This window comes from Neodiprion fabricii, chromosome 7 (assembly GCF_021155785.1).
Source record: "Neodiprion fabricii isolate iyNeoFabr1 chromosome 7, iyNeoFabr1.1, whole genome shotgun sequence".
NCBI lineage: Eukaryota > Metazoa > Arthropoda > Insecta > Hymenoptera > Diprionidae > Neodiprion > Neodiprion fabricii.
The window spans coordinates 20,389,928-20,410,106 of record NC_060245.1 but is presented as its reverse complement, the minus strand read 5'-3'; the positions used below and the strand labels follow the sequence as shown (position 1 = coordinate 20,410,106).

General features: G+C 42.3%; 1 protein-coding gene across 16 annotated transcripts in view; it reads right to left on the bottom strand.

Moving 5' to 3' along the window:
• LOC124186244 overlaps positions 1-10,513 on the bottom strand; it is a 183,365-nt gene extending 172,852 nt beyond the window's left edge. For all 16 annotated transcript variants that reach the window (XM_046577775.1, XM_046577778.1, XM_046577777.1 and 13 more), the window contains exon 1: positions 9,713-10,513. In XM_046577775.1, coding sequence (XP_046433731.1) covers positions 9,713-9,779 — 67 coding nt within the window. In that variant the 5' untranslated portion in view covers positions 9,780-10,513. The remainder of the gene's footprint in view (positions 1-9,712) is intronic.
• Between the last annotated feature and the right edge of the window lie 9,666 nt (positions 10,514-20,179).

Genomic DNA, 20,179 nt, shown 5'->3' with positions numbered 1-20,179 from the left:
TAGTGGGGCTCGTTGCGGGCCGGCCGATGTGTGGGTGCGTATTTTTCTCCCATCCCTCGGGACGCCCTGCACATCCCACAGCCGCCCGCAAAACTGCCGGGAATTGCGGCCGTGTCCTGGAGGATAGACGAATCCTGTATCGCAAGACAAACATTCGAACGATATAACGGCGACGGTCAGTCCGGTCGGTGGAAAAACATATCACGGGGATCACATTATTCCTGGTCGTAAAATTCTGGGAACGGTGATACTCTCAGGCTTTTCAACATTTATCGGAGTTACGTTGCAGCGGCGGGAATCGATGGGGCCAAAAATTGATGAGGACCCGAAAGTGGGGCCCACGAATACGGAATTTCTTAAACGCAGATAGTCGAAGTGTAGACGATACGGGGTGAGGGTGAAAAACTGAGATATGGTCGATTGATAGAAGATTGATCGGAATGTCGAATTTTCAACGGCGCGATAATTTAATTCCTAGAATTATCGAAGTGGAGAAGATACGAGTGAAGAGAATTTAAAATACAGAAGATCGAAGGACGAAATGTCAAAATTTAGAATCTGTATATGATTCTATTGTTTGATACCTTTCGATTTTTTTTCACCCTCACTTTTCCATATGCTGACTTTCTACATTTTTTAATACTATAAATTGAATTGTTGCTCACTTTAAGATTCGATATTGCGGCCCTGGCATTTTTTGACCATACTATATTCTTACCCCACCCCAAAGTCAAAGTGTAGAAAGCCGTATATATACAGAGTCTTCGGACTGAATAAGAATACATAGCAAAATTCTGACCGTTGTATATTTTGGTTACTTATGTGTACTTATTTTTACTTTTTGCATTTTCCAAATTTTAAAAGAGATTTCCACGATTGTGAAAATTCCATACTTCGACAATTTTCTTATTTCCCTAAATTTTTATCCAACTATGTACCTCCATTTTAATCATTATACACTTTAACCGACCTTTTGTATTTGGAAATTTAATGAACCGGATTTTCGCATTGTTGAAAACTGCATATTCCGAATCTTCTATCTCCCAATCTTCCAAAACTTTCTTCACCCCTGTTCTCAGTCTGAATATTGACGATTCTATAACCCCGGCTTTCCATATATGCTTCAACCGTCTACATTCTGGAATTTCATGAAATGGATTTTCACGTACATACAAAAATTCGATATCGAACTTTTCCATTTTCCGTTCCGCCTGCATTTTCACCCCCTAACCAATAACGAAACAGTTATAAAACGAGGTTTTCAAAATCCCCGCTTTTGATCACTGAATTTTTACCATACCAATCGAAAAAAAAAAATGAAAATACATCACGAGGTTTCCCCCTCGGTTTCCTTTCACTTTTATCGTCATTTTCACCTCTTCTTCTTCCATTTTTTTTTTTCTTTTTATTTTTTTTCCCCCCTTTTTTCTTCTCTTATCTCAAATTCACCCTAAGCACTCGCGGTATTTGTTTCCGGTTCCACGCGACGTGCGCCGCCAGCCGGAGGCGATGAGAAAACGCAAGGAGGGTTGGAAAGGACTACGTCGAAACAACCGCGAGCGTTTTAGAAGACGATGAGCCGAGCTGGAAGTCGGCGACGTTTGCCTGGCCTGCAGAGGCTCCGGGATTTTCTTGTTGGTTTGAAACTCGGGGCACGAACTCAATTCTCCTGGCGCTTCGGGGCGCGACTCTCTCTTCCACCCCCCCTCCCGTCTCTTCTTTCTCTGTATCAGGAACAACACACCATCTCAAAACACCGCGAGGATTCCAACAACCGAAAGCTCCGACGTCTCCGAGCGGAGCTTAGCTTGTTAGTTTGGATTAGGTTCATCCATACGCGACTCATTACCTCGTTATAGAGTCACGGATGGATGACGTCACGCTTTGGAATCGCATACGCTTGTATAAACCCGCCTAGAGCCATTGAGAGGAAATTTTAGTTGTTACTGGTAAGTGCACGGTGGATTGCCTCGAAAGAAAATGATTTAAAAAAAGAAGACAAGAAGAAAAAAAAATGCATTTTTTTTATCCTATCCGATACTTCAGGAAACGATAATTAATAGCGCAATATCGAACCTCCCGAAAGGAAAAGACGGGGCAACTTGCAATTTTTCTTAGAGGTCGCGCATCGACCTTTCGTATTCGATATTTGAATAACATACGTAAGAAATCCAATTCTGAGGGTTGAATGGAGATCATCATTTTTTTCATACAAAGGACCGGAACTTTATATGGTAGCGTTTTGACAACTCATTCGGTTTCCGTTGAAATCGAGGCGTCGTTGAACATTCGAAATCCTACAGTGTTCGACATATTCAATATAGTGCGAAACGTGAGTTTTTACCCTTCGAAAAATCGGTAATAGGACAAAAACTATTTGCATTTCTTACCGTGACCCAATACACAGAGAGAAGAAAAAGAACACGGTTCACGGTTTTCTAATTTCTTCACTCCGATTCCGGAGAATCTCAACTCACAAAAGATATCGTACGGTTTTTGATCGAAATGTTTTAGTCAGTCATTCATTCATTCTATCAAACTTTGAATAATAATTTTCAGTGAAGAAATAGAGTCTGTTTTTCTGATCGAAGCTCAAAGTTCCGATTCAATATTCTATAACCCGATACCTCGTTCATAGTTATTCAATTTTGATTCGTTAGAAACAGTCAACCTCAAGAAAATAAATTTCTGTGAAAGCGATTCCGGTTGAAGCAAAAAAGAAGAAAAAGAAAAAAAACCTAAGTGCCTGATGAAAATTAGCATAATTAAGGCATGAGAATTTCCGGTGGGACAGCAGAAAGCTCGGTCACGCGTCGACTAATCCAAGATTAAAACGTATAAGACGGAAACAACTGTAGAAATCCGCGTACAGGAAACAGCGGCGTATTAAGGGTTGTTTTATCTAACGAATCTAACGCAGTTTGAGCAAGACGTAATCCAACTGTATTAAAAGTTTCCGTCAACTCGCGGCGAGGGTGGGCGAGTAAAACGACGGGCATTACCCAACCCTTCGAAAAACCCCTTCAGAACTCTTAATAAACAGTTGGCAAAGTTGCCGTTGCGGGATTGGGGCGATCAAACGATTATGATAATCATTACGACGATATTAGCAACGGTAATAATCACGGCAATTTTGTAACGCGATACGTGACAGTGATTGAAATTTTCGTTCATCCAAAACTACCGTCAACAAATTGTCCAAACTTTATTTTCACATACAACAAACATTCAGCTGACTCATTGAGGTTGTCGTTTTTTTTCCGTTTTGAAACAACGCGCAAGGTTTTCGAAAATCAGACTAAATCATTGTGTACATTTTTTTCCGAGTTCATATAGTCAGTCTTGAATGTAAAAAAAAAAATTTTGTCAAATCCTGCAGCTGAGTGAAAATTTTCGGAATAAATCGGTGAATAAATTTGAAGTCGAAACGCTTCGTTTTTGCAATGAGGTCAATAATTTTCTGTAATTTGTAAGAATGACGGAAGATTATTTTTACTCGATTAATCTAGTATGATCGATTTTTTTTCCTCACAATCGGTTTTTGTTTTTCAATTTCACGAACGACGCTATACAATATCAATTTATGTGACTGAATTATCGTTTATTATCATTGTCTTACTTACTAAGTACCTGGATTCGATGTAATTAGTGAAAGATAAATAAATATTTTTACCTGAAATATAAATACTTTGAATAAAAATATAACTTATGAAAAAACGTTTCTGCCGTTAAGACTACGGTCTGAAATTGAGGAAATTTTGTTTTCAAATACACCATTTCAAAAAAAAAAAAAAAAAAAAATAAGAAATTTGACGAGTTCTTACCGATTCACTCGAGTCGCGTTGGATTATTTTTCGGACTCGTTTAACCGATGCATCAATTATTTCTACCAGAAACGTGAGGATACATCTGTTTTCGCGAAAACGTTGGATCGCAGCGCAGCCGTTTTCGGGTCTTTGACCAAAATACGAGGATCTCTCGAAGGTAATGAGCGGCGGCTCTGCATTGTTGGCGATTACGATATTATGACCGTGTGAAACCGAGTAATTATCATTTCCGTTTGAAACGCCGCATCCACTGTCGCGCATACACAGCGCCTAACGGGGTTTTCCGTTTTCCGGTAAATTACGCAAACGTTAAGATAACGCAGATGCAGAGAGCGTTTCGCCCCGACCGGCTCTCGAGTTCTGCAGGGCCTAATTTCATTTAAACTTCAGCTAAGTAAGATTGATAAGCGCAAAGTAGCGGCAGGGGGGGGGGGGGGGGAATTTAATTTTACAGTAATTAAACTTCGGTGCAAATATCATCCTCTGAGATAACCCGACGGTTCTCATCCTTTGATCGGCGAATATTCGTCGAAGATTATGACGCTTCGTCGTTCCGTCAAAGGCGAATTCCGACTTTTCGATCCTTCTTGTTTTCACTTTTTATATCGCCACCGACTTACTAATTATAATTCGACGGAGCCGGGAAAATTTCGGAGTCTCGATCCGACTCGATACGAATATCTGGGTTAACAGTCCGACTATTTCCAGCCGCGCGAAAACCGCTGCTGCACGTCTTGATCCGATATCTCAAGACGCGGATTTAGATCCGAAATGAACGAAGAGAAGAAGCGTGAGATATTGCAATATTCGACGATCAAAATATCGACAAAAAAAGGGACTCTAAGCTGGCCGTGAGCCAGCTCTCGAACTTCTCGTTTTCACACCGCAGGTCCCAAGTTTGCAGAAAAACAATATTAACGTCCAATGTCTGACCTTGGTTTCGTTATCGGTGACCTAAAAAACCTTTGCCTACTAATTTCAACCAAAATCACTATATTTTTAGATTTTTTTACACATCATATTGGATTTGCCGTTTTGGATTTCGCAAATCTGACCTCAGAATCGTGATCAACCACCAGGAAAACCTTCGAGTACCAATTTTCAACAAAATTCAAATGTTTATAGTTTTTCTTTTCAGCATAGAAGAATACGCCAAATTCAAATTTTGCAATTCTGACTTTAGATTCGTGATCAGTGAGCCGGAAAACTTTACAATATCAATTTATGGTCATTTTTATTTTATCTCTTGGAAGTTTGTTATTTGAATAAGTGAAAAAGTACCGTACCGATCAAAGCCAAAATCTAATCAGTCCTATGTTTGGAAAAGCCGCGTCAATTGAGACCAAAATCATCTCGTTCTCGAGATATCGTCGAACAAATAAATTCATCACATAATGATTCATCTCAACTTCTAAACGTGTAAATCTGGGGAAAACTCAACTTTTCATTTTCGGATGATTACGACAACTTCCTGTTCTGTGAAAAGAGAGAAACGGGAGGTTAATTAGAAACGAAGATCAAACTTTTCTTCGTCCTAACGCGACTCGTAAATTTTTTCGCGAATCTACTCGGCGCAGGGTTTTATCTGTAATCTACGCTTCTCGATTTTACTCTAAGAAAATGTATTTACTATTCACTCTGCCGTGAATAAGAATATATTATCACGAATTTATGTATATTATATAAACTAGTCTCTGAAGTCTAAAACTGTTGCTCCAAATTTATAACGACTGATTTTACGATCCTATAATAACGATCATTTGCGGCGAAAAAGATACGCATTGTAAGTTCCGAATTCAGTTTCAGAATCAAGATTCAGAAATTTTTTTATCCACGGAGTGAATCACCGTCGCTTTATGAAAAAGGTCAATCAATGATGGTCAACAAGTGAATCTGTAACGAACGTTGGGAAAGTAGCCAAAATGTATCTCATCGAATTTATTCATTCTGCGATACGTTGTAGCACGTAAAAAACATCGGATGCGTGTTTTTCTCCACGTGTCAATTCGACTGTCTGAGGGGTAAAAACCACCCCTATATTTCCCCCCAAAAAACAAGGAATTCAACACCTAAGAGTAAAAACACAGTAAATATTATTAGTTTTTTCTTCCAATCGGTTCGTTCAAAATAAATTTATGTCATTATCGATAAAGTCTAAAACAGAATCGTTCGTTTTTTTTTTTTTAAGTATAAAACTTCACCCCCCAAAGACCCAAATTAGAACTTGAATTTGTGAACTTTTAGTTATTGATAGAGGAAGCTTAAGGATGTACTGGTTAGAGATTCTCAACCAAAAATGAGTCTCGGCGACAATATTGAATATTTATGATAAGAGAAATATCGGGAAAGAATCAAACACGATAGAAGCGATGAGAAAATTAAATTTGAATAACAGTAAGGCTCAAAAGTTACCAATAAATTGTTTAAGCAAAACATTATTTGACAAATTTTTACGGAATATTTTTCTTCATGTAAAATGTTTTCGTTGCTTTTTCTGAATACACCCAAGCTTTCAAACAAATTTCCCATTTTGTTGAAATGTCCGTTTTCGAAAATTTGTGAAGACTGTATCTACGAAAGTATTCGTTCAATGCTCCAGAAAATTCTTAATTTTAATGTAAAACGTTTCTACGAAAACGTAACCAAAATTCACGCTTTTCCCTCATTTTTCAAAATTGAAAATCATTCGAAAACGGAAATTTCCAAACAATGAGAAAATTGTTGAAAAATTCAGGTGTGTTGAGAAAAATCAACGAATTCATTTCACATCGCAAAGAAGGAAACACATTCCCTAAAAATTTGTTGAACAATTTATCGACAATCTTTAGACCTTATTGTTATTCAAATTTAATTTTCTCACCGTCTTTGTCGCGGTTGATTTTTCACCGACTTTCATCTTATCACAAAGTATCCAATATTGCAGACGCGACTGACTTTTGGTTGAGAATGTACAGAGCCAGTACACCCTTACACGGAGCTTTCGGTGATCCCTACATTAGACACAAAATGCAGAAGCGAAACGCCTCGCAGAGGATCGGAGAGACAGGCTCCTCATTCATTAATACCGTATCACGAATCGCTCGGCTATTCAGGGTTGCAGGTATCTAATTAGCCCTCCAGGGTAACGGAACGGTGGATTTTAGCCCCCGCTGATTCTGTCAGGTCTAATCACTTCGGAAAATTGATTCAAGACCGCGGTATCTAGTCAGGTGTGCGTAAGTCGTGTATGACGCGGATCGCGAAGGCGAAAACGTCCCCCAAGACGATCCGTCAATTTCTAACGGCGGTTACACCGCTCGGGTATTAGTCGGTAATTTCATTTCAACGAACGTGAATATCGCCTATTCCGATATCCGATGTATTCCAGCGAGTTAATTTAAACATTTATCAAACTAGTCGTGCAGAAGTTTAAATTTATACATCGCCTCGGTGACGCTAAGTCGGCTTGACGAACGTGATTCACGTGAAACTGTTCGCTCGAGGAGCCTTGAAAAAAAGTAAATCAACGAAACGAGACTGAATAATCAAATGAAAGCTTATGAATTTTATTGAAATCACGATCTCTCGTTAACAGTAAAATAAGACCAGCAATATTAATTATTCTGCGTCTCATTTTCTACGCTTTCAGATCGTTCCTTAATTCTCCAATATTTGATTCAGTGATCAAAGCTGAACGAAAATAAATAAAATACTTATAAATCAGTGATCAAATGATCCCAAAACCTGTTGGTATAAAGTATTTCAATAATTTCTGTTCATTTTTTTAATTCCTTAAAGAATGCACGATGCTTGCAAAAATTGAGAAAAAAAAAACCCTTCAGCTCGTCTCATTTTCCCCGCAATTTCCATCTCGCGTTTTTTTTACGCTCTCAATGGCATTTCGTTATATTTTAATTGCTGTACGTAGTAAATGCAAGACTGGTTGACTGCCCTGCCGAATAAACGAGCGAAACATTCACTCTCACCTTGATTGCCTTTATATTTACATTCCGCCATCCGTGCGTCACGGTTGAGGAAAATATTTTACTCGGCACTCCTTTTCAGATTAAACACACAGAAGAAAATAAAGAAAAAAAGAAAGAAATAATTAAAGAAAAAACAACTCAAACTTTTACTCGTTTATAATTAATTCGCAAGCTTTCGACAAATTTAAATAGCCCCTTGAAACGTGCGGCTGTAGTGTTTCGTTTGGCGGGTAGTCTGGCAAGTTTTACTTCGCCTCTCCTGATTCCTTTTCCTTTCTCGTCAAAAAGGAAAATAAAATTTTCGCAAGTTAGCTTTCCCCCAAGATATATTCATTAACAGTGATTATTCGCGAAAGTAAACCTGTGAAAATTCCATTATGTTCTCTCTCTATTATACATATACGATAAAAATTTAATTTCCTGTTTGGTGAATGAAAAACAAAAAAAAAAAAAAATTGTAATTACATCACGAAAGTATAAATATGTACGTATATCAATACTTAATTATGTGAGAGAAATTTTTGGTTACTTAAATTCCTTTAAAATGAAAAGTTGGTACAAAATTCGGATGAAATGGGAAATTTTTCAAGGTTTGTGTACTCACAAAAGTTTACAACTGAATTGAAACTAAAAGCTAAGTTGAAAAAAAAAAAAAAAAATGATACACGCGTGATGTATTATTACATTTCTTCTTCAGGCAAAATAAATACGAAATTGCATGAAAAAAAAATTTTCTAAGACTTGTCAGAATTCAGAGTCTGAATAACCGGGCGATTTCGCAAATTGTCGCGTCTCGAGTTTCTCGGTGAGATAAATGGTATTAAAATTCTGCGCACAGCTTCGCGAACCGTTTGGAAAACAGTTCAAGACTATGCATCGCGTTCATTTGGTTCGGATCCGCCTTTTCGCTGTTCACTAGTCTTGGTGCTACGAAGTTTTCGCAAGAGTCTCCGAGAGAAATGCATTTCGGGAAAGAAGCGAGGAAATTCAACGGCGTAATGTATACACGTATCGCGTCGAAGTGCTTTTTCAAAGCTTGCGATATAGCGGAATATCCGCGACTAAAATCACCCTCGCAGATCGAAATTCAGTAAAGTGTTCTTTTTCTCCTTCTAATTTTTCTTTCCTCAAACGTCTCGCACTTCTTGTTCTCCTATTTCCTCGTCGAAGTAGAAAAGAGAGGCAGAAATGAAAGACAAATTGAGCCGGCTATTAAATGCACCTGCCCTAGATGACGGTGGCAGCTGGTACGAGGCAACGTCCTCCTCGAGGAAAATCTCCAGAAGTGCAGTACGGCGACTCGTTATTTCTCCAGGTAACCCCATTTTCGCGAGAGCACGAGGAGGGTTAAAGCCGCGCGATCACATTAGCATGACAATAGTGAAGTATGCGGCTAAGTGAAGTACTCTTGGAGAGAGGCGATCCTCGTACGCCTTCCACACACACACACACACACACACACACACACACGCCTATATCTAAGCTAAGTGAGTTTTTCAACGAGATCAAAAGTGCTCCGGATGGATAAACCTGCAGCCCTTCTTTTTTTCTTTTTTTTTTTTCTTTTCTTGCAGAAAAAAGAACAGAAACGTTTTGGGAAAACTTTTTCCTGAAACAGCTTTTGCGAGAAATTTTTTTTATCAACCGAACGCGAAATACTTCCAACGTACTTTCCGTATTCCGTGATTTACGGATAATTGGCCTCGTTGGGCAAAAGACACGCGTTTTCCTCTCAACGTTCACCGATTCTAAGGGGAGAATCGTTACAACGCTGTTACTCCTGTGTGAGAACAAACGGTAGGTACGTGTATTCACATGTGTATACTCGGGAAACGGAAGTAAATATATTCTACACGTTTCTTACCACTAGATATATTTACTAATTGCGTTTCGTTCTTCGCGCGAGATTTTTCCTCTTACCTTGGACTCGATCAGGCCAGGCAGCGAAAAGCCCCGCGAACAGAACGAGGGTGAAAAAACCGGTCATTTTATGCCGAGCAATTTCCTGTTGGATGAATCCTTGGGTATACTTCCGGCGTGGTTTTTTTTTGGTAGGTTGAAATTTTTGGGGTTTTTAGGCTCCTTTCAGCAGGCACTTATTTCCCCGTCATCTCGACTTCGGTGTGACGGGTGCGAACTTTTCTCACAGGTAAATATGAACGATTTTAGTTGAATAAACAGTGAAAAGAACCCAAAACGGGACACAATAAAACAGAAACAGCAGCAACAAATCGTTAAGCTTCAAACTGACTTAAAAAGAAAACACTCTCGCTTTTGGCGCTCGCGAAATTTGACGAACTGAAATTCAATCACGAAAGTTCGCAGCTCACAGAACCCAAACTCGAAATCCGGACGACGGCGGCTGGCGATTTTCATGCACGAACTGGCGAATCGGCTGTTAATTCGTCTTGTCAAGTGCGGTTATTACGGCGATTGACCCTCGCTTGAGGCGACGAAAAACCGCGCATACTAGGCAGGATGAATTCCGGTTGCGTTTTTAAAAAAACCGTAGGGGGCGACGGGACTTGGCCCTTCTTTCCAAATCCAGAATTGTTATCCGCACAGCACTGGTTTGCGAATCGCGACGCGGAATATCCGACGCGGCTGATAATCGCGGATTGATGATGATTCGAGGGACCGGAGAACGCGTCGCGACCGGACGAGCGTTTGACCCGCAAGCAACTAAACGCGTGCCGGATCGCTCAGGCGGTGGAACCGGCACCACCACCGACTCTTGGAGTTCCCCCAAACGTCGGTCGAATCTTCGCGCCTCTTCGACGCGCACCTGGCTGCTTGAGCGACCTGCGCATGACCGGCGACCCACTCCGAAACGTCCTTGTCGTAGGGACGTGGCGCGGAGCGTCGCGACGCCGTCCCGGACCGATGCACACAGCATCCGCTTACACGAAGACGTCGCAATCTCTTAAGCGGATGTTTTTCTCTCGGCTGATCGTCTTTGTTCAAACGAACCGCCTCTCAAGCTTTTGCTGTCTTTTTGAAATTCCCGCTCTTCTGCTTATTTAGTTTTTTTTTTTTTTTTTTTTCTCGGTTTTTTCGGGAAAAAAGGAAAAGTTGTTCCGATCAAACGGAAAATTTAAACTTGACTGTTAGCCGGATTTCGACGGTTTCATCCTTTCAGTCACAACGGGATGATCGGCATGCTACTTCAAAAATTTCCATGTTTGAACCTTGTCACAGTTTATTTACAACTACAAATGATCTTTGTAAATTTGTACAACCCCGAAAACCCCCGAATAATAAGTTCCGGCCAGAATAATCGTTTTTTAGTTTTTTCGATTTTACATCCACAATGTTGGATCCACCATTTTGAATTTAGAAATGCTCAAATTCCGACTTCATATTACAAGATAAGAAAAATATGAACATTTCATTTGTCATTGGTTTATGAGTTTCAAATACGCTGGACATACTTACTTTTTTCTGCTGGATTCAACTCGGGGTTAGACTATCTTACTTGACAACAAATCGCAATAATTCTTTGATAACTTGTAATGTTACTCGGACACGTCAACACTGTTGATGTTACGCCAATCCGTAACAAATATATTGTTTAAGTTTATTGGGATGAGGTTCATTCACATTGCGAAAAAATTACTTCACGCCGATGTTCCGTCCATGTTAGAAACATGGCAGTCTTTCTGGTTTCTTTCTCTTTGTACCCCTAATTGCTCGAAAATTTACATCCATACTGGTACAGAATAAAGTCTGAGGACAGCGTTCAATGAGACTGACACGTGTCTGTTAAAAAAAAGTAGGTTGACCATGACCCAAGAAACTTGACCTCCGTACACGTTGTAGACCATTGACTAAAAATAATGCTGATGCCCAAAACGATGGTAAAGTTATGAAAAAATAGCTTCAAGGATGATTGTGCCCATGTGATTTTGATAAAGGTCAAAAACCGCAGTTTGAAGCGTTGGAAACTCGTTGGAAAGGGTCTGAAATTGTCGAACTAGATAATTTTAATTTCTCTCTCATTCCTCGTTTCACTTCTGATGAGAAAGAAAAAGTGAACATCTTCAGCGTACGAGTGAATAAAAAAGACGTGGGTATCTGTATTTCACGCACGGTCGATTTAGCCAGCATGATCAATGGGATGTGCCAAATATACTCGAGCGTAAGAAATTCGAAGAAAGGCAATCGACGCAGAAATATTGGTGCGAAAATTTCTTAATTCAAGAATGGCTCGCGACTTCAGTCGGACTGTACGTTTTGAACGCAAATGTAAAATAGTGTGTAATGAGTATGCATTAGAGCAGAAGATGGAAAGAGGAACGAAGACGGCTTTGAATTGCGCAGCTGGTGCAGTCGTTGAAAAAACAGCCCATCTTCCAGCTTGCGAGTGTATTAGTTCGAGGGTCGGAGCTTGTTCCGGAGTGAAGATAAGACGGTCCGATTGTTTCCGTTTCAATGCATCTCAACAAGTCGTGCAAGGTATACGGGCCTTGAAAAGTTTCCCGCTACTTTCCCTGCAGCTCGAAGCTACCAAACGAGCTGGTCCGTCGATTCGCGAGCTAGAGAATTTCTCCAGTCGTTGCAATTCCTACCTAAAGAACCTGCCGTCTTCAACCATCGCGGTTCAACCCACTTCATAAAACTTGGAAACAGTTTCGGCGAGATATTATACGTATACCTACTCAAGGGGCTCTTCTAATTGAGCGATTTCACGCAGCGCCGAGTCGAGACGGCGACGTCTTCGCCTTGCAGCTGTGAGTCGGATGCAACAGCACCGGCTACATCAATCTTTATACACCTCAGCTTTCATCAAACTTCTTATTTTACCCCCTCGGTGCGTCTCGGATACGCCGCAGACTGATCAGGATCAATACGGGCCGCTGGAAACGGGCATCTGGAAAGTGTAAGAGCTTTTTCTCAGTTCACGAAGGTATTGAAACATTCCAGCAGAGCTTTTCCGCAGTTCGTCCTTAAGCCCACAACTACCCCAAAGACAGAACTTGCCTCATAATTACAATTTTAATGAAGTCTCAACGAAACCTTGAATTACTTTCTCTTACGAGGAAGGTATTCTTTGATTCCTTTCGTGATATGTTATAGTAGACTCAAAACCAAGCCAGATGTGTTTTTTTTTCATCCACCATTAAACACTTTAACGGGGTGAAACCACCCTCCAAAGTAAGGCAATTTGGCAGTTTTCTGTTTCTTTTGCAATTCTGAAAATAAAATTTTTCACATCTCGTTATGTGAAAACTTTTCCAGTTGGATTGGTTAAAAAATATTATGTTCTTGTGGGTGAAAGTACCAAATAGGCCCTTGACATGCTTTACTTTGAAGGGTGCTTTCATCTCCTCAAAGTGTTTAATGGCAGATAAAAAAAAAGACGTGTTGCTTAGTTTTTAGTCTACTACAATATATTACAAAAGAAATTAGATCGGAGAGATCGACCTAGGATACCTTTCTTGTTAGAAACTTGATTACGAGTACAACTATTGACAAGTGGTTGAAAACCCTGTTCCCACGACATTGCACCCACACTCCAACTTCTTTGCGGGCATTTTAGCCCAGTGGTCCTTGAGCGCGGGGTGGAGTTCGAGGGCGGAAAAGGCGGCCGTGACTTCGGGCCCGATATCACCGTCGTCAGCGTGTATCTTCATGGCGGTTTCCAAGACTGCCTCGACCCCCAGGTCCAGGAAGGCTCGTCGTGCATCGATCTTCCTGCTCCTCGCTATGTTAGATATCGCCCGGGTGCCATTCCGCTGGACGATTACGCTCCCCGGGTACCTCTTCATCGTCTCGATGATCAACAGGGCCGCTTCACAGTCGTAAAAGATACCCGCGTTACGCCAGCTTCCCAGGGTCAGTGCTCCGATGCAATCCAAACCCGCCACCGACACGGATCCTGTCTGCATTGGGAAAAATTATTCCGGAAGATATTCTTACTCAAGGGAAAACTGAATATTCTACTCTGCGAAGGGAACTGACTATGCTTAGACTTCGCGGAAGGAACGATTCTCAAGGGTCGAATATTTTCACATAAGAAAAGACTCGAACAGGTGGACGATGGCATTTCAAATGAGCAATATCCGAATTGACTTCTCATCGTTCTAAGTGGTCTGATCGTCTCTCAAGATTCTGAATTTTGAAAGAGTCGATGTATCGATTGGTTTGGAGTCGATGATACCACTCGAAATGGTCTAGATTCCGAGCAAACCAAATGTCACGATAACCAATGTATTATCTAGTTTGAAGATCTTAATAGTCCATAATCATGTGTCCAAGGTATTAAAATGACCAGCACCGAAAATTATGAAAACTCTGACAACTTGGAACCATGACCATAATAATCGAGTCTGAATTCAACTATTCGAAATGTCGAATAGCTATCAAAGGTGGGAACAGGTGACTCAAAGACGATAATTCATATCCGTGAGGCACTAGGCTTGGCTCACCGAAGCAAGACTCTTCGAAGGAATGGCGGTGCAGTCGCATTCGTGGCAGATTCGCACGCTCGGATTACGCGTGTCATTCAACTCGCGCAGCGATAGGTAACTCAATTCTGATCTCAATCCAGGTCTGGGATAATCAAGAACTGGAATAAACTCACGGCGATAAGATTTACCTCCGATCGTTCGAACAGTTCGTAACATTTCAGTAAGAAACTGAACACATGGTTTCCTAGGAAATACATGGTGGCTTCAGCGAGGTGGAAACGTACCCCACATGAAAGCTACGCGTAATTGGCAAAGAAATAGCGCACGCATACGTCACGGTTAACAAGATCAGGTGGGTGTACTGTACACTATATGTATACGCGCAGTTTCAAACGAAGTTGTAAACTTTACAACAAATTGCTCAGCCCGAATGCGTAGGTGGATGCAGTTTACGGTGCTGCATCTGCTTTAGCGTCTCGGCGTCGTTCGTAAAGTTCGCATCTAAAGCAATATTCCGGCTATTTATGAACCCGTCATCGCTCGTTGACTGATGGTAACGACTGTCGTCCCAATGAATACTCTTCGCGGAACGCACCAAGGATCCTCTATTCACCTTCTTTCGACCTCTCACCTGCATCCTGCGCATCGCCGACACCACAAGAGACGCGGCACCTTCGACGACGAGACGCACCTTGACGTAGTCGTTCCCAGCCAGTCTCTTAATGAGCCTGAGAACCAGGCAGGTCAGGTTCTCGTCATCGGGGTGTACCACCATGGTCTGGAGAACGAGGCCGACTCCCCCGATCTCTTCGACCTTGACGCAAAAGTCGTTACGCACGAGAAGCGCTGTCAGGGTCTTCAATACCTCGCAGACCGTTTTCTTCTTGTGGATGAATTCTGCGATCGGATGATTTACTGACGAGATGGTGAACGGGACGTGGCATTAAAAGGACTTTTGGTTCCTTACTGGCAAGGAGAGGAACCACGAAGATGACGGTCTCTTGGGCAACGTCACGGGTCCGTTGGACGGAATTTCCGTAATCGATGGTCAGGTCATCATCCAGGATAAGCGCCCTCAGCAGCGAACAAAGGTCGCTGAGTTCCCCTGCCGTGACGGTGTCCTTCTGCAAAATCTCTTTAACACGGTCCGTCACGCCCGCCTCGAAGATGGCTTGTCTGTTTTTCTCGCTCTTCAGACAGCACCGCTTCATCCATCGCATAACCAGCCGTGAATTTCCGGCGCTGGTTCCTTCCTGAAGCAAACTAATAGACAACATCCAGGAAAAAATGAACGACCATGGCGGTTAACTACTTCATCTGACGAGCGATTCCCTTCTCATTCAGCTCATTTGACTGACTGCTAAGAGTGACCATAGCTTTCAGACACGAGCGGACGACGCTTTTTACGTCGACGAAATCGTCCAGGACATCCAGAATGAGCCCGCAGGCTCCAGTCTGAAACGCGTGCATCCTAGACTCGAGACTTTTGCTGAGCCCAGAATTTAACCTCTCCAAAGTGGCGGAGACTTCGATTGGAGTTTTACTCTTCAAACCGCTGTTCAGGATCTCGAGACACTCTTTGACCGCTGTGTCGTTCACCAATAATGAACCCATCTCGTGCTCAAGGATCAACGAGAGTTTCTTTATCCTCGATAATCTGGACAATATCCGATTCCGCGGAGACAGCGTTGTCGAGAAAATGACAGCTATCGACGTACGTGACTTGAAGTTAACGGATAGTGTAACAAGGTGTCAGTCAAAAGTCGGAAGAGTCAGAAATATTCCGAGCACTCGGAATCTCGCATGATTTCACGGGAAACAGTTTAATGCGAATTTGCCGATGTAGAGGATTTTATCACTAGCAATCCCGTGATCGATGCGGTATTGAAACCCCGCATAAAGGATAATATGCAGTGGCTGCATAACGAGCAACTGCGGGTGATTCTTTTTTTCCAACGACTAGCCACGGTTCTTTCACCCCTTATCGCACTAATTGAGTCCGATTCATTCGACGCAGCGAGTTTTACCGCATAAAAAACGTCCGTATTTTCATGGAAATATACATACGCCATCTGCGATTGAAAATCCCGGTTCGATAATTGCCAGTTCCCATGCAGAATATATCAACGAAAGGGAATATTGCGCAGCCCGTGAGATGAAATTTTCTCCCCTCCGGCACTCGGCGGAATTCTGCAGAACATTCAGTTCATGCCTCGTGGCCGTGGTGAAATTAGCCACTCTCGTCCTGGACAAAAGATCTGCGAATTCCGCAGAGCTGCGCGACGGAGTTGGTCGAAGACCGCAAATCCGAGCCACGCGTCACGGTGAATCTGATCAGCCGATATCGGATGACGGTACATCTTGAGGAGATAAAGTGGTGAGAGAGGCGGGGGGTGCTGCTGATCCTAGAGAGGCTCGAGAGTAGAAGCAGGTAATTTCGGAGCACGGGAAGAAAGTCGTAAGATTTTTTACCCCCCACGCGGTTTGCCGCGGACAATGAGGAGGACCCGAAGTACGGGTCTTGGTTCCCCCGTCAACCGAAAACCTTGACCGGCACCAATCGTCGGTCCATATACTTGGGATTGGCCTTTTGTTCGGGCGAATCGTTCACCTAACAAGTGACCGGAGAAAGAAACCGGTCCAGTGATTTTCCGACTCCTTAAGATCCCCGGCAATCGAAGGAGCGAATGAAGCTCCTTTGCGGCTCGCGCTAAACGTGCATTTACCAAGCTATTCCCTCGGGAGCGAATATCACTCACTTCGAGTCGCGCCTTCTCCCGATTCCACTTACTTCCTCCTCTTCGAGTCCTCGAGCCAATCAACCGGCCCTTTTCCTCTGCAGTCAGCAGCCATCCTCACACACCTCACAAAGGACAATTAGGAGAGAGAGCTTTCACACCTCTGCCTATGTGTTATAGGTACGTACTTACTTATGTCCCACTCAGTGCGTTACGGAAAGTGCCCCGATATAGAGAGGCTTTTTTCCAAAGTCTCGAGAATATCGGTGTTAGTATAACGAAATCGCTACGGTACGTTTCACTTTCCAAGGAGTCTGTGATACAGTACCTCGCTCCAATTTACCTCTCGAGTCTGTTGCAAAATCGTGCAAAGTCATTGTATGAAGACATGGCAGGCTAGGCGAATTCACTTTGATACGCGAAATTATTTTGAGTAGATATGTAACTCGATCTCGCATCAAACTGCTAATTGATATCGCGTGAAGTTGTTCGAGTTTACTTCAAGCTCTGCAGTTGCTTGAAACGAATTAACTTCTCAAAGGAAAATTCAGATTCCAACTTGGAGCATCAAATGTTTGGTCAAATTCCAGACCAGGGTTTAATTTCAGCGATATAACATCTAGGAAAGATTTAGTGGTACTCGAGTGCTTCTGAACCGAGAGACTAACGGTCCGAGTCTTTATCCGCTTAGGGTTCTACTTTTCTTCTTCCCTTTGGTTATGTCCCATTAGGGCGGGCACCAACCTCTTCAGAGTTGCATTGCGGCGCAGTTGAAGGAGGCGAAGGTAGTCAAGAAGGATTACTTCGTGGACAGAACGGTGCAACCATAACTTGAAGACGTGGTTAGCGGAGATGGAAAGCCGCAGCCGGAGCCGCAGCATGGCGAGTGGAACGAAGGACCGAGAGACTTGCACAGTTGGTACCAGATTTCACCCGTTGCCTGCATGGCGACTCTGTTAACCTGAGTGGAGAGAACCAAGTGAGCGGTTCTTTGCCAAGTGGAAGAGAGACAGAGGGAAGGGTCGTAACGTGATTTAGACGCAGCTCGTCTTGGGGGGGTAATGAAGAAACTCGATTAATGCTTAATTATTCGGATACCTAGCGTGCTTCTACGGGAAACTAAGAGCAGCCGAGAAACCCCTTGGAATGGATACATGTAATAATGGCGAGTAATTGGTCTTCTCTGAGAAATTATGTACACTCACTCCAACCCAATGAGCCCTGCTCAACGCCAAAGAAGCGCACGAAAGGAAATCGGCGGTTGTGATTATTTCCGTGATTTCATTATTTTATTTTATTTTTTTTTTCAATTTTTTATTTCACCGTTACTTGTTATGAAAGGAACAAAAAAAAAAAAGAAAAAAAAACTCTTTTTACGAACATTTTTATAATTAATATGGTTATTCTTCATTTTTCATCTTGTACAACGAAAATTCCCCAACGTATATTAATTATCGATGAAAGGAGAAACCTCGCGCAAGGTCGAGCTCCGGGTAATTTATATTACAGCCAATAACGCGGCCCGGGACCCACTTGACTTTTCGAGTTGTTATAACGCGGCGAAACCCCGAACCCCTAACGGGCTATAGGCATTCAACCAATTCGTACATCCATCCATCATCCGTCAAAATCGTGGGGACACTGCCTTCCGTACCGAAATGAAATAAACTTGAAATACGTACCTACGTGGGTATACACGCGTCAACTGTTGAGAAAAATAATAAGTGAGTGTGAAAAAGGCCGCAACGTATGATGCCGTCCATCGATCACCTTCAAAGCCAGTTTTTCTCCGGAATGAATCAGGTCGAGCCATTGGGGATGGATTTTTTACACGAATTCGTCCAATTTAGCTGGCAATTTTCGCCGGAGCTTGCAGAATATCAGCTCCCGGAAAGGGAAGATTAGAATTTAAAAAATAAAATCGTGCAGCGAAGTGAATCGTTAGCCAAAGTCAGGTATACGTATCCACATTGGAGTGTTCGAATAGGAAAGAGTCACGTGGTATGAGGTGCCTCTTAAACGTGAGCTTTTCAATCCTGTACTTGGGTAGGTTTTTTTGTAATATAACAAAAAATATCGAGTAAACCTTGTTTTTGGGGAAAGAAAAGAAAGATCCACCCAATTTAAAACAGTCTAACCCACATTGACAAAAAAATATTCAATTTCCTCGTCGAGACTCGGCTACGGATGTTTTTCCCACTCTCCTAAGCAAATGCGAAAAGTCATTCGTCGGAGGAGGCAGTCGCTCGGTGAGAGAAAATTCCAATCTGTGAACACGTCAATACAACTGAATCTTTGGCAAAAGACTCGGGGCTCGTAAAACACGGTTTGCCGATATTCTTATGCAACAAATCCACCGCTGAATGTGCGACACTCGATCCCCAACGAGAGCAACAGCGGTAACCGGAGTGCTTCGCAGTTTCGCATTCAAGCGTTCCGGAATTCCCTTTATGTTGCCATATCCTGTCCCGCTGTGTATAACTTCTCGAGAAGCGTTGACACGGCTTCGAGCAAAGTGGTAATTTTGCGTAAGGCGGACTCGATCCATGAAAAGGTACGATTAGATAGACCCTAATTGCAAATCGATACCGAACTTTGCTCGCTCAGTATGACTGGTACACCTTGTGAGCTGCCAGTTCGCGCTCCAAGAACCTAAACTAGTGGCAGGTGGAGCGTCATGTCGATAAACAAAGAACCTTCGCCGAGGCATCAAACATTCAACGATACCATTCATTAATTTCACCCAGCACCCGCCATAATTTGCCTCACAGGAATCGCTATAGTATAGCCTCATTGTTAGAGGATCAGAGCTGCCGTTGCATAACCAGTGAACACATAGAGTGTTGCTGTTGAAAACGATGTTCAAAATTAGACATCAACCCCTTTTATCGATCATCGGTAAATTTCATCGATATCATCGATAAAGGAGGGTTTGAGTCTGAGCTGTGAAGCGGCTAAATTGTCGGTAAAACGTTGGCATCGGAATCTGTACTCAGAACCGGCGTTATACATGTATCTACTGGATAAAACGAGTGCCAACATCATTTGGAGGTACTTCTAATGTTGGGAATAGTAGCCATTAGCTCAGCGTCAACTCCTAGTGGACTGTTGTTTTCGGGGTAAAGCAAAGGAAAACAGTTTTTCAAAAGGATCGCCCCAAAAGTGACTATGAGTTTCTTTTATACGGCGACAGTCTGGATGTTTTATGCCCAAGTGTCTAGCTTGGAAGTCGGGCTAGA